Source organism: Patiria miniata, unplaced genomic scaffold, assembly GCF_015706575.1.
Source record: "Patiria miniata isolate m_02_andy unplaced genomic scaffold, ASM1570657v1 HiC_scaffold_16, whole genome shotgun sequence".
NCBI lineage: Eukaryota > Metazoa > Echinodermata > Asteroidea > Valvatida > Asterinidae > Patiria > Patiria miniata.
Genome location: NW_024037054.1, coordinates 8825920 through 8839260, shown reverse-complemented (window position 1 = coordinate 8839260; position 13341 = coordinate 8825920). Strand labels below are relative to the sequence as shown.

General features: G+C 39.6%; 1 protein-coding gene across 1 annotated transcript in view; it reads right to left on the bottom strand.

Moving 5' to 3' along the window:
- LOC119722899 (prolow-density lipoprotein receptor-related protein 1-like) overlaps positions 1-13341 on the bottom strand; it is an 80872-nt gene that overhangs the window by 10167 nt on the left and 57364 nt on the right. The window contains exons 51-72 of the mRNA XM_038193298.1: positions 13178-13306; positions 12746-12862; positions 12340-12468; positions 11932-12051; positions 10954-11070; positions 10371-10514; positions 10095-10214; positions 9748-9882; positions 8987-9195; positions 8141-8325; positions 7768-7817; positions 7263-7410; positions 6736-6932; positions 6114-6356; positions 5593-5724; positions 4711-4830; positions 4017-4136; positions 2528-2650; positions 1914-2030; positions 1530-1649; positions 795-908; positions 187-309 (exon numbers count right to left, since the gene is read on the bottom strand). Of these exons, the coding sequence (XP_038049226.1) occupies positions 187-309; positions 795-908; positions 1530-1649; positions 1914-2030; positions 2528-2650; positions 4017-4136; positions 4711-4830; positions 5593-5724; positions 6114-6356; positions 6736-6932; positions 7263-7410; positions 7768-7817; positions 8141-8325; positions 8987-9195; positions 9748-9882; positions 10095-10214; positions 10371-10514; positions 10954-11070; positions 11932-12051; positions 12340-12468; positions 12746-12862; positions 13178-13306 (3012 nt within the window). The remainder of the gene's footprint in view (positions 1-186; positions 310-794; positions 909-1529; positions 1650-1913; positions 2031-2527; positions 2651-4016; positions 4137-4710; positions 4831-5592; positions 5725-6113; positions 6357-6735; positions 6933-7262; positions 7411-7767; positions 7818-8140; positions 8326-8986; positions 9196-9747; positions 9883-10094; positions 10215-10370; positions 10515-10953; positions 11071-11931; positions 12052-12339; positions 12469-12745; positions 12863-13177; positions 13307-13341) is intronic.

The window sequence follows — 13341 nt, the reverse complement described above, 5'->3', positions numbered from 1 at the left end:
CACAAAACTGCAGTAGTGTTTTCGAGCCACTCGTATGGAGCTGGTACATATAGGCACGGAAAATATAAGCTTAGTATAAACAGGCTAGCCGAAACACTGGCTTATAGAAGTGGCTGAGTTCACTCCCCATAGAACCATGTGTTACTGTTAGTCATAGCCATGTATTTCAGACTCGGTCCTTCTTACCACACATGGCTATGTCTTCATCTGAGTTGTCACCGCAATCATCCTCTCCATCACATCGCCATCGCCGTGAGACGCACTGTGTGTTATCACACTTGAATTCATCCTCTGCACACTGTCTGCTACCTGAAATGCAGCCACCAGGATATTCCCATCATCATTTATAAACCTACTTTTATAGTAACAAACTTATAAATTGAGCCACAATTTGAGCAACTGTTACAAAAATCCCTCTCTAATCACAGTCCTTCCAGTTGATCGCATTGATAAAGATAAACTTTGCCAAGTGATAACAATTTATGCTCGTTATCAAAATTACTTTAGAGTACAAACTGCACAAAATTATAGTTCATATTTCAGTGCATATTTATAGTGCACATTATAATACATATCATAATTACTTTCAGAACACCATTTTTTTAAGGAAGTATTGGTAATAATGCTGTGTAACATTTTGTTATTTCACAAACTTTCTGTTGCGATTTTAAACCTCAGTCCCCTTCATTTTTACTTTGAACTTTTCAGGTCATTCAGTTTTAGGCAGAATGTTATTTCATTTAAAACAAGATGAGTGAAGATTTTGTTTTGATGCCTCAGAGTAAGCCACTTACAATTATTCTCGTCTGAGCCGTCGAAGCAATCCCAATTATTGTCACAGACCCAACCGCTCCAGATGCATTGACTACTGTCACATTTGAACTCATTCTCCAAACACTGCGTCGGACCTTGATTGACGGAGAACAAACATTTACGAGTTAAAATAATAACTACTTCCATTAATACATTATTTTTCTGAAAGTAAAAGCTACTAGTTTTTTGGGGGTATTTGGGGTGTTTTTTTTTTACGTCATCTTTAATGAGTAAGCTCCGATCAGTGCAAGGCACTGCTTTCCATGGAGGCCCTCAAGTAAATGAGAGCTACGAGACCCATTATGTAGCACCTTGTAAGGGTTTACAAGGTGCTGCGGTGCATATTGCAGCCACTGCCAGAAACACCGGGGCAAACCCCTTCTCTTAGCGATAAGAGTAACTGGGCTCTTTAAGGAGCATTACACAATGAAGGACGAAGCAATAATGGTAAAGTGCCTTGCTCAAGAGCACAAGCACCATGCTCCCACAGTCAGGATTCGAACCCATGTACCACGGCACACGAGTCAAACACCGTAACCATTGGACCACAGCACCCCACTAGTTGAATAGCTCTTAAGTTCCTCCACTGATCTGACCGTGTGAAGTTATTCTTTTCAAATCAAAAACTGCTACATGCTGCATCAAATGCCTATCCAAAATGAATTTGGTGTGCATAATTTGAAGTAAAAACTACCAAGCAGTGATTCCCTACTTACTGCAACGTTCATCACTTTCGTCAGTCCCATCCACACAGTTTGGTTCACCATTACATACCCAGCCTTGTGGGATACATAAGTTACTGTCGCATCGGAATTGATTCCCACCGCAACTGAAATCTGTGGAAAAAGTGTAGTCATCAAAACAAGAATTCTGTAATGTTGTCAACAATTTCCTTGTGATTTGTTTATGACACAGTATTTAATCTAAGCACTGAAAACAAATTCAGAATTCCCTGCATTCAGGAAGCAAACATTTTAGAAAGTGGTTTTTTTTTTTTGGTTTTAATTTCATTAGCATATACGCAATAAGCATTTCCACAAGAAACCTTCCTCAATCCTACAAAATCTTCCATAAACCTCCAAATATTCCCAGTGACTTACCACAATCACGTTCATCAGATCCGTCCATGCAATCATTGTCAGTGTCGCACACCCAACCTCTTGGGATACAGCGATTGTTGGCACATTGAAAGTTAGTGGGTGGGCACGTTATTTTGCCTTCAAACAAGAAAAACAGAAATAATGAACATAAGAAGAGTTTTAAAATGGGCATTACATATTACCTATACACCAAGAATTGTATTTTAACCCTTATACAATGAAAGTAGTTTTGCAGCACAGCAGACAAACACAACTTTTCCCCATGTTGAGTGCAGTGGAGGATGCATAATCTTAACATAAACTTCAAACGACTTCCTTAAACAAGTGATTTATTAAATCACTATTCAAATTACAAGTTATCACAAGTCAATTACAAGTCAAATCATAAGTTAATGATTGATTTCTGATTGACTCGTGATTGACCAGTGGATAGACTTGTGATTGACGTTTATTTGACGTGTGATAGACTTGTGATTGACGTTTGATTGACTTGTGATTTACCAGTGGATAGACTTGTGATTGACGTTTGATTGACTTGGGATTGACTGGTGGTCTGTGATGATCTGTGATAATCTGTGATGTATGATCACAACTCTGCTTAATGCTTTACATACCACAATCCTCGGGGGTTTCATCGGACCGATCATGGCAGTCATATTCGCCGTCACAGCGCCACTTCTCAGGAACACACTGGGAGTTATTACAAGTGAAATGATTTGCCGGACAGGTACGGATCCCTGTAAATGACAAGACTTGGTAGTGGGTGGACTGCTAATATGTGGCCTGTTCTGTCAAAAGCAGACGCTTCTGGGCAGAGGTTGAAATTGAGATAGGGCCAAAAAACGCTGTGGGGGTGATTTTTGTTCCATTTTCTAATTTTTGCATATTTGTAATCCTGAGCATGTCTAAAATATACTATAAAAGTTTGAAACCCTAATTTGATCTCTAATTATAGTATTTTTGATGATTTGTTAAGGTATATCAGTTAAAGAAATGTCTGTTTTTTGACGTTCGTGTCCATTTTCTCTGTTTTCTACTTTTCGACCCAATGAACTTCAAAATAGCTTAACTCTGCCCAGGAATGACCGGTTTCAAAAATTAAACCACTTATTAAAAGGAAACAGAACATATTTTAACAATATGCAAAAATCTCATTTTTGACCTTATGTCCAGAAAAGTCTGATTTTGACAGAACAGGTCACATATTTAAACATAAAGTATATTCTATGACAGTTATATTTTATTAGAAATAAGATATTGAAAGGGGCAACAAGAGACTTCACATCAAATCTTCACATCTGCTTTTCCTATACCAACAATTCTTCCTGTAACAGATAAATTATATCGGGTACTGGAAAATAAGACAAGGCATCTGACTAAATCCTGACAACTTATAAATAGTACAATAAACATGATTCATCAGAACATCTTAATTAATGATTTAGTAGACTAGGATTTGTGGATCTTATTTGTGATGGTTGAAAACATAGTGTTCAGAAGTTTTCTGCCAAAAATCGCTGGATTTCACTCATCATTTAAATTCGTTGAAAACTTCCAATTCTGTTTTTCTTTTAATTTAACAGCAGCATGAAGTTTGACATAGCAGTTAAATAAACCAACTCTTCAGCAGGGTTCGACTTTAGCGGTAGCCTGCTAGCCAAATGCTAGTCAAACCATTCCTTAAGTAGCCCGGCTGGCGAGTCAAAAATTATTGGGATACAGCAAAGATGACAGGAAGAAATAAATCATAAATTCAGAAACTAAACCTGTATCAATATGTTTCAAATTTTATTAAATGTTTAGTGTTAAATTATTAGCTCTGTTTGTTATAAACACAGACAAGACTGACAGGATACACGTTTTTTATGTATGGACATTGTTGTTTATGAGACACTCTATAAAGAAAAACATGCGGTCTAGTGAAAATGCCCGCGGGCTAGTTAAGAGTCTGTTTCAGTAGCCCTGCTGGCTACTGAAAAAAAGTTAAGGTTGAACCCTGCTTAGGACAGGTAGCTTTTATTTTCAAGCCTATGATCTGATATTTTTTACTCATTGTGGATAAAAAAAAAATTGGTATAGTTTTTTGATTTGGACTTTTCTTACCGCATGACTCTGGTTCGTCACTTTTATCTCCACAGTCATCTTCACCATCACACTGCCAAACCTCCGGGATGCAGTTGCTGTTGTTGCAGGAGAATTGCTGTGGCCGACACGACGGAACCGCTAAATGAAAAAAGAAGAAAAGTTGGCTTAACTCTGCGGAAAGTACCTGGCGGCATTCCTGTTAACTTTGAGGTATGTAACTGGGAAGTTACCCAAAACAAAGAACAAGCTTTACAGGACTCTCGGTAGTGTTTTTCAAAGTTTAATGGCACAGAAGAAAAGTTAAAGACGAGGAAATCAGCTGATCCGAGGAAAAGTTGCATGTGAACATTCTGGTCTTTTCTTATAAATATCAATTAGTATCGATGTTCTTACTTAGCACACGAACATTTTATAAAAGCTGTCCTGAAGTTTTTAACAGTACTGCAAAATAACGGCAATTCAGGAATTTCTTTCTTCTTATGCATTATCAAGTACAAAGGTTGCTGAAATTTAAAAAATGTCTGTACTGCTACATTTACAGATATCAATGTTATGGACATGGCAAGCACAGAAAGTTGCAATTCATAAAAAGAAAATTTGCTTCGCAAACACAGATTTTGTTATGAATATGAATACGTTCAGCAATATATATTTGAATATACGAATTTGGGTCCTGTTTAAACTAGAGAGAATGTTATTTTGGTTGACTTACGACAATTGCGTTCATCTTCACCATTAGGGCAATGAGCAAAGCCGTCACAGTGGAAGGATAGAGGAATACAGCGACTGCTCTCGTTACATTTGAACTGGCTGGCCAGACATGTGTGACGATCTGGATCAAAAGAAGACACAAAGATAGTGTTAATCCTAACCCTACAGGGCATTTTGGCTAGAAACCCTGCTAAATGCAGCAACATGCAAAACGACAAGTCCGCTCACTGTAGCAAGATCCATCAGGTCAAAAGTCTCAAGGCCAAACTGCCTCAGAGTCTGTGGTCACCAACTGCAGCAGGATACAACTATGACATTGTTCAATGGGACTAGCTCTCATTGTTTCAGAATCGGCCGTTTATGCCCTGATGTTGATGGCTCAATGCAGCAAGGTCCAACAGACTTTACACCTGCTGCACTGCGTTGCACCTGGCAGGGGCTGGGGTCAATACTGTAGATTACTGAAGTGTGACATCATTTAGAACCAGGAAGTGTAGTGCAAACGAATGGAGTACGCGCGTGTTGATTCACAGGCTGAATCACGCCCTAATGTCTTTTACACACACTTTGTGCGCGTGATGTATTCACTTTGGTACTCTATAGATTTAATGTTTGTGTCCAAATTAACTATCAACTCTGTGAGAAGTGTGTAATTTCATAAAAGGCCGACATGTAACAAATAAAATCAGAATTTGGTCTCCGGCAAACCCTGTATGTCTTTAAACGTGACACAAAAACTCCACTTTTATGGGAGAACAGGACAAACGTTGAGAAAATCTCTGACACTTCATACAAAATGGTCCAACAACAGAGTCAATCAGGAATGTGTTCTGACTTATAACATTTGTTTCTAATGCTTGTAGTTGTAACAATTGACTCTCACCACAATTGAATTCATCGGAGCCGTCGCTACAATCGTCTTCTCCATCGCAGATGTAGGCAGGATTGATGCAATCTTTGTTCTCTTCTGTGGAGTTAACGCATTGGAACTGACCAACCACACAGTGGAATGGGCCTGTAAGGAACAGATAAATAATAAACTTTCATAACCAAAATGCAAATTAAGTCAAGTCCCCATCGTCTGAACAAGAAAAGAAACAGAAAGGGATAAGAAAAAAAAAAACACCTTAATTTCATCTGAGGATTAACTGCAAAATTGTTCCACCTATCTACCTAACTATCTACCTAACTTTTGCAAAGTTACAGCAAATCCAACTCCATCGTCTTCAAAACATGAATAAAAATCAAGACCTCTCATTCAACAGTTATTGTATTTTAATAACTTTTTTTAACTGAATGAGCTTCAAATCTGAGTACCACACATAAGAGCCATTATGTGAGATAAACAAAAGCTAATTCGCATGCTATAAAGTCTCCCTAAACAAACCAATCTCTACTACTCACGACAATCATCAGGCTCGTCTGAATTGTCCCCACAATCATCCTCCCCATCGCAACGCCACCAGAATGGAATACACTTATCATTATGACAGATGAACTGGCTGGAGGTACAGTTAGACATACAGGTCATCTCGTCTGGGGAGAGGTAGTAGTTGTTGGGACAGGCACAGGTCCGGCCGTTACGGTCGTTGAGTAGACACAGGTTGCTGCAACCGCCGTTGTTGTGTTTGCAGGGATTGAAGACACCTGTGAGTGATTGGTCAAAAGGCGTGAAAACTAACAGGGTATTCGATACAATTGATCAATATTAACAAAGGTTCGGTTTCAAATTTGCAAAGTCGCTTACTTCATGAATGATAAGTAAGCACATCTGTTCACTCCAACAATTTGATTACTCATCCAGGCAGCGATTGTTTATAGTAGTGATTCAGTAATGACTTGCTGTTTTTTTGTGGCACACCTTTGTCTTGGTCTGGATTTTATCAAGTTTCTCTCTACTTACAAAAAATTCACTTTTGACAGTTAATTCTCAGTGTATCCCCGAATGTCTTAGGCTGTGCTTTTCAGTAAAGGCTCAAATCAATGTTGAACTGGAATTACATTTTTGTCAACAATTTGTCATTACCCTGTGGTTGTCTGAGTGGATGCATCACATGGATGTCCATGGGCCGATGGACCGTACTGGCCAGTATGGTCCGATTCAGACCAGTGTACTTGTTAGCCTTGACCACGGTCTTGTTCTCCCAGTCCGTCCAGAGTAGCCAATCCTCAAACAACGAGATGGCAAAGATGTGAGGGATGTTGTCATCAATCACCACTTGCCTGAGGAAGATAGAACATCAAAATTATTTTACTTTGTTTTCGAATCAAATTTTTCATTTGTGCTATCTGCAACAATTTTAATCATGAAATACCCCAATGGCACATACAAATTTCATGTTTAAAAACACAAATTTGTACTTCATCTTTTTAGGGGTAAGAGGCTAATTGCAAAATGTTGCCAATGGATTTTGCACCATTTGGGAAGGCTCCATACGAAAAGTCTAAAATGCTGTCAGAATCACAGAAAGCTATTCAGACTGTCAAGATCAATTGTCACGTTACGTTGGAATGAAGTATTAAATAAAGAAATTCATTTTGAAATCTGTTTACCTGTTGCGACCGTCCCATTCCACAAACTCAATCCTATCGAGGTGGGCGTCTGCCCAGAAGACACGGTCCGTGGTGTAATCGATGGTCAGACCATTAGGCCATCTGAGGTGGTCTTCAACTAGATGAATGGTGGATGTGCCGTCCATACCTAGATTGGAAAGGGGAAGTAGAAATGGTTACACAAGTGCAAGAGTACAAGGGATTGAATCCTGATGAGAAAAGGACGTGTATGTTCTAGGGCAAGACATCTACATTTCTACTACCCGAGCACCAGTGCCGACGACTGTGACCTGTGTGCAGTACACTGCCAAAAAAATTCTAAGGATGACATCTCACTTCACTGCAATCTCATTAAAAGCCACATATTTCATACAATCATTGTTACAAATCAAAATAAGATATGAATTATGATTTTCAAAAATGTTTATTTCTCCCTGAAGTGCCAATGACTACCCCTAAAGTAGACAGCAGAATTTTCAAAAACACACAAAACTGTTCTACTCACTTGCCCGACCGATGTAAGGTTGCTGTCCCCAATCTGTCCAGTAGATTAGTCTGAAAAAATTATCAAAAAAAGTGACAATCATTGGTGCAGGTCTACCTCTTAGGCATAATGGTGGATTCAAATCAATCATTTTGCATCGCCTACTTCCATTATTGACACATGCTGCAGTAAACATCGGTAGCAGTAAACAAGAAATAACTATTTGAACACAGTCTACGGTGTGAAAAAGGGACCTTCCAACTAATGTTTTACAAGCTCGCATGTCCAATCCTCAAATATGTTGTTGCAATGCATGCTTCTCCTAATTTCAGTTTGTGGGCCTCTCAATGCACAGTATTACAAGTCCTAATTTTAGGGACTAGTTAACACCTACCCATTGCGTGGATCGAGTGCTATAGCCCGTGGTTCATCTAACCCTTCTGTGATGAGCGCTCGGCGATAGCGACCATCTAAAGTGGACACTCCGATCTGATCTAAGCCTTTATCACACCAGTACAGATTCCTGCCGATCCAATCCACAGCTAAACCGTCAGGGTTACGTACGCCAAGGTGTAGTACCTTATATTGAAGGAAATATCACAGTTGTTACATGGGTTTTTAATGTTGGGCTTAACCCTTCATTGACATAATTTTAAAAGAACTTGAACTTCCAAGAAAATGCTAAGGTGGGACTCGAACCCACAACGTCCTGCTTACTAGTGCAGACATTTTACCACTGGTGTAAAACTTAATTCAGTTGTATGTTGATATTAGCTCAGTGATCCTGACATTTGAATTGATTTGATTTGATTTGATTTGATTTACATCCAAACATCATAATTATAAAAATGAACAATTGCAATTAACGGAAGAGACAGCAAACGGGTGACAAATGGTGGAGCTTGGCAGAAAGCTGAAGCTTGTACTTGGCCAAGCCCCCGTCAATAATTTATTGAGTTTTATTTTAGCACCCCAAAAAAATTCTCAATCTGAAATAAAGAATTTAAAAAAAAAATGAAACTTAAATTAAATATAATTAAAACTTAAATAATTATGAATTATTACAGAAACAAAAGTAACAATGTTACTATATTGAATCAATGTAACAAATTTCCAACATTTGTAACGAATCAATGTAACAAATTTTTAACAAATCGATGTCACAAATTTGCAACAGATGAATCACTGCCAGAAATTTGCAAACTCTCCCAACATGTCTTTATCCAACATGTCACCTCACCTCGGCCTCCCCGCTACCATTCAGATGCATACGGCTGATAGTGCTGTCCTGATGCGTCACATCCGACCAGTAAATCATCTGATCCTGATTATCAAAGTCTAAGGCCACGGCGTTAGTGAGCTGGGTAGCCTTCAGCTCATAGTTGGCCCCTAAGAGATCCACTGAGCGAATGTAGTAACGATTGGAGAACAAGACTTTGGCCTTGACTTCTAGGGGAGAAAAATAAAACCAGAGATAGTAAACGAAAGACAGTAATGCTTCTCATTTAAAAATTGATTATTCCAGAAAATATTTTGGGATTTAACCAGTTCACGTCAGATGACGTGTATACACCCATTGTGTTGCGGTATTCAGAATGGATGATGGATAAGCACGCAACGAGCAAGACCAGAAATATCCTTCAGCGACCCGCTCGCAGCAAGCGAGGCTGGATATATCAGGGTGTGCCACCCACAGATGACGGCCTGAACCCGTCTGGCATTGAGGTTCTTGAAAAACAATCCCATGCCTGGGTCCAGTCTATAATCCCGGCGTGAACTGGTTAAGTTCTAATTTGCTGCATATTGTCCACTACTTGGCCAAACTTTTGTGAGCATACTAAGCAAAAAATAGTGCTTAGAAAATTTACATGCTAAGCAAGAATTAGCCGATTACCAGTCACAGGTGACATATTGCACGGCATTTAGCCGGTAACCTGGTCTTGCTAAGCATTATTTTCAACACTTAATGAGTTGCCTGGTCTACATTTGGAAATTCTTTACCGTTATCAGTCACTATGCATTTGTTGGCGTTGTTGGGCAACGGTTTATATCCCTCGGAGCAGTAACAGCGATAGGAGCCGGCCGCATTGAGGCATCCTTGAGAACACGGAAGTGTCTCCAGGCATTCGTTGATATCTGTACATTCATGACAGAAAATAATTTTTAAAATAGTGGAAATTAAAATTACGCACTAAAGTTAAGTGGATTTCATTTTTCACTCATAAAGGCATTCTAGATGGTAAGTGATTTTAAGTTTTTAATTGTTTGTGTTAAGTTTAATTTAGGAAAAATCAAGCTGTTCAAAAGTATCGTATGCTTCACGTTTCACGGAGAAGGTAATTGAGTACCTTCACAGGTTGTGCTGTCGTTGAGGAGTCGGAAGCCTGAGTAGCAGGTGCATTTGAAGCCAGTTGGTTCATCACTGCACATGTGATGGCATGGGTTGCCCGTTTGACACTCATTCACACCTTTGAGTTAGAAAACAAATTAGAGATATAGACGGTGAAAGGGACAACAGACAATAAACATGCGAGGTATATGATTCGTTCAATAAGCAGTCACTCAACTCGCAGAGTGTTGTATGCAGGATGAATAAATGAAGCATTTTCCTTGCAGAAACTTACCGCAGTTTCTCTCATCAGATGCATCCTCACAGTCGTCAAAATTGTTACATAGTTTAGTCCGTGAGATGCACTTATTGTTTTCACATCGGAACTGTGAACCGGGCGAGTCTGGGTCACAATCTCCAGGGGGAGGTGCCTCAGTTGCTAAAACGGCAAACAAATCAGGTGTTTATTAAAACAAGGAGTAATGACATCTCCGGTACATCTCTATTACTAGTGCTGTGCAACTTTTAAAATTCACTAGCAGTCGTGTGATAACAAGTTTTGACCACCCAACTCGTCATGACTATCTGCCAAATGTAGTTATCAGGAAATATCTCTGACGAAGCTTTGCCTCACCAGCTTCATTGGGTAGTCGGCTTCAAAGCCTGTCACCAACTTCACAGCTTCACTTACTATTCCTTACGAGTCTTAGGGAGCTTTTGACTTTGGAGTCTTGAGGACTTCATCCTCTATTTCATTACCAGTGAAAGCTTCAAGACACCAATAAAGTTGACAGAAGTATTTGCATCGGGCTGAAGTAAATTGAGGAGGGTTTAGTTTGGAGTGTGTCAGGGTTTTCTAAGTGCAGACTTGTACTTACTACAATTGGCTTCATCTGAATGATCTCGACAGTCAGGGTCCCCATCACACACCCAGGAACTGTGTAGACACTGACCATTGGCACAGGTGAATTGACCTGCTTGACAGGTGGAATACTCTGAAGCAAAAAAAGCCAAGACTAAATGGATTAGGATTCAAAAGGAGACAAATGAAGAGGCCTAACATTCAGCCAACACAAAGCATCACACGTCAAATGACAAGCTAGTCAAACGTGCCATTGTGTTGTAATTGCTCCCCCTTGTTATTCACTAGTGACTTGTGATTGACTTGCGACTGAGTTGTAATTGATTTGTGATTGGCTTGTGACTGGCTAGTGACTTATTGTGTTAAGTCCTGACTGACTTCTGAATGATTTGTGACCGACTTCTGACTGACTTGTAAATGTCTTCAACAATATGAAGTTGGCGCAGAACTTGGAAGAAGGACTTCTGAATGATTTGTGACTGACTTGTGACTGATTTGTGACTGACTTGTGACTGATTTCTGACTACTTTGTGACTGACTTGTGACTGACTTGTAACTGACTTCTGAATGATTTGTGACCGAGTTATGACTGACTTGTGACTGATTTGTGATTGACTTGTAACTGACTTCTGACTGATTTGTGACTGACTTGTGACTGACTTGTAACTGACTTCTGAATGATTTGTGACTGACTTGTGACTGACTTGTAACTGACTTCTGAATGATTTGTGACCGAGTTATGACTGATTTGTGACTGACTTGTGACTGACTTGTGACTTGCTTGCGACTGACTTGTAACTGATTTGTGATTGACTAAATTACAACTAGTCTGAAGTAAGAAAGTACCATGTAGTGATAAGCACTCAGGTCTCACTGGTCCACTTCTACTATTTCTCCATTTTTTATCTGGGAATCAGTGAAGTGCACCAGGGAAGGCAGGTTTAGCATGACGAGAGCACCATTCCTAACGATCAGATAATTTGTTTAAACTCACCGCATGTGTCTGGTTCATCAGAATTGTCCCCACAGTCATTATCCCGATCACAGACCCAGGCCACTTGGATGCAGCGTGTGTTCAAACAAGCATACTCATTAGCCTCACAGCGCGTCACATCTGGTGATGAAAGCAAGAATCAAGTAAACACTAGCATCAGAATGAAACTGATAAAATTCTACTTGGAATGAAACTGACCGTAGTCAGAGCTGAGAACCATTTGATGTCCAAGACATTTGGCACATTGTGGGAGTAAGAGCTGCTGTGATTGAGCTCTACATTCCCTGATCTAGCAAAATCACCCCAAACCTCTTAGTGAATTTTGAAGAATTGGGCAGGGGCGAGTAGGGGTTAAAGAACCAGCAGCAGACGAGAGTCTAGAAGAATTCTAATTTCGGGAGTACTCACTGCATCCTTGGTCAAAATGTTCATCAGCAGCGTCTCCGCAATCGTTATCTCCGTCACAGACCCAGGATCTTGGGATACATCGCTTGGAGGTCTCACAGCGGAACAGATCACCAGCACACGTCGCGTAATCTGCACAAATTGGGGTCAATCCAGTCAGTAAGTGGTCCTCAGATTTTGTTTTTTATATCTCATTTTTGTAACTTCATATTGCTAGAAGATTCAAGGATTGTTCCAAATCCATCCACTGATATCTAATACAATGGTTGTATTGTGGATAAACGCGTCTCCAACTTATTCTGGATATTTAATGAACTGACTCCATCTATCAACCAAGACTTGAACAAACTCTGCATTTCCTCAAGACGCAGAACAAATATCACAAGAGGTTTCTTCAAACAGGACTTACCACATCCCGCCTGCTCATCTGAGTTATCTAAGCAATCATTATCCCCGTCACATTTCCACTTGGTGGGAATACACTGCTTGTTGGCACACTGGAACTGATCAGTACTGCAGGTGTAATCTGTATAAACCACCAACAAAAACATTTAGTTGGAAACTTTTACGAGACAAAAGACAGTCTTGTAAAACATCTAATACTGGCACTAGAGGAAAAAACTTTGACCAAAATCTTTTGCACCAATTAGTATCTTGTTTGTCGGAAAGTTGGTTACGAAAAAAAAAAAAAATTCAGAAAATATGAACCCTGTTAGGGAAATTTTCTCTGCAAATTTTCTAGGATTTTATCAAAATGACTCCTTATCCAATGGTCCGGATTTCAAATTTATCATGGATGACATTTCTTTGTTTGATCTGACAAATTGAATGGCAGACTTACTGCAATTGGCCGGCTCATCAGCTCCGTCACCGCAGTCATCATCACGATCGCACACCCAGGAGTTACGGATGCATTCACCGTTTGGACACTTGAAGAACGACTCGGGACATGTGGGCTGCTCAGTCAAATCTTAGAGGGAGAAAAAAATTTCAATTTGAAATTAA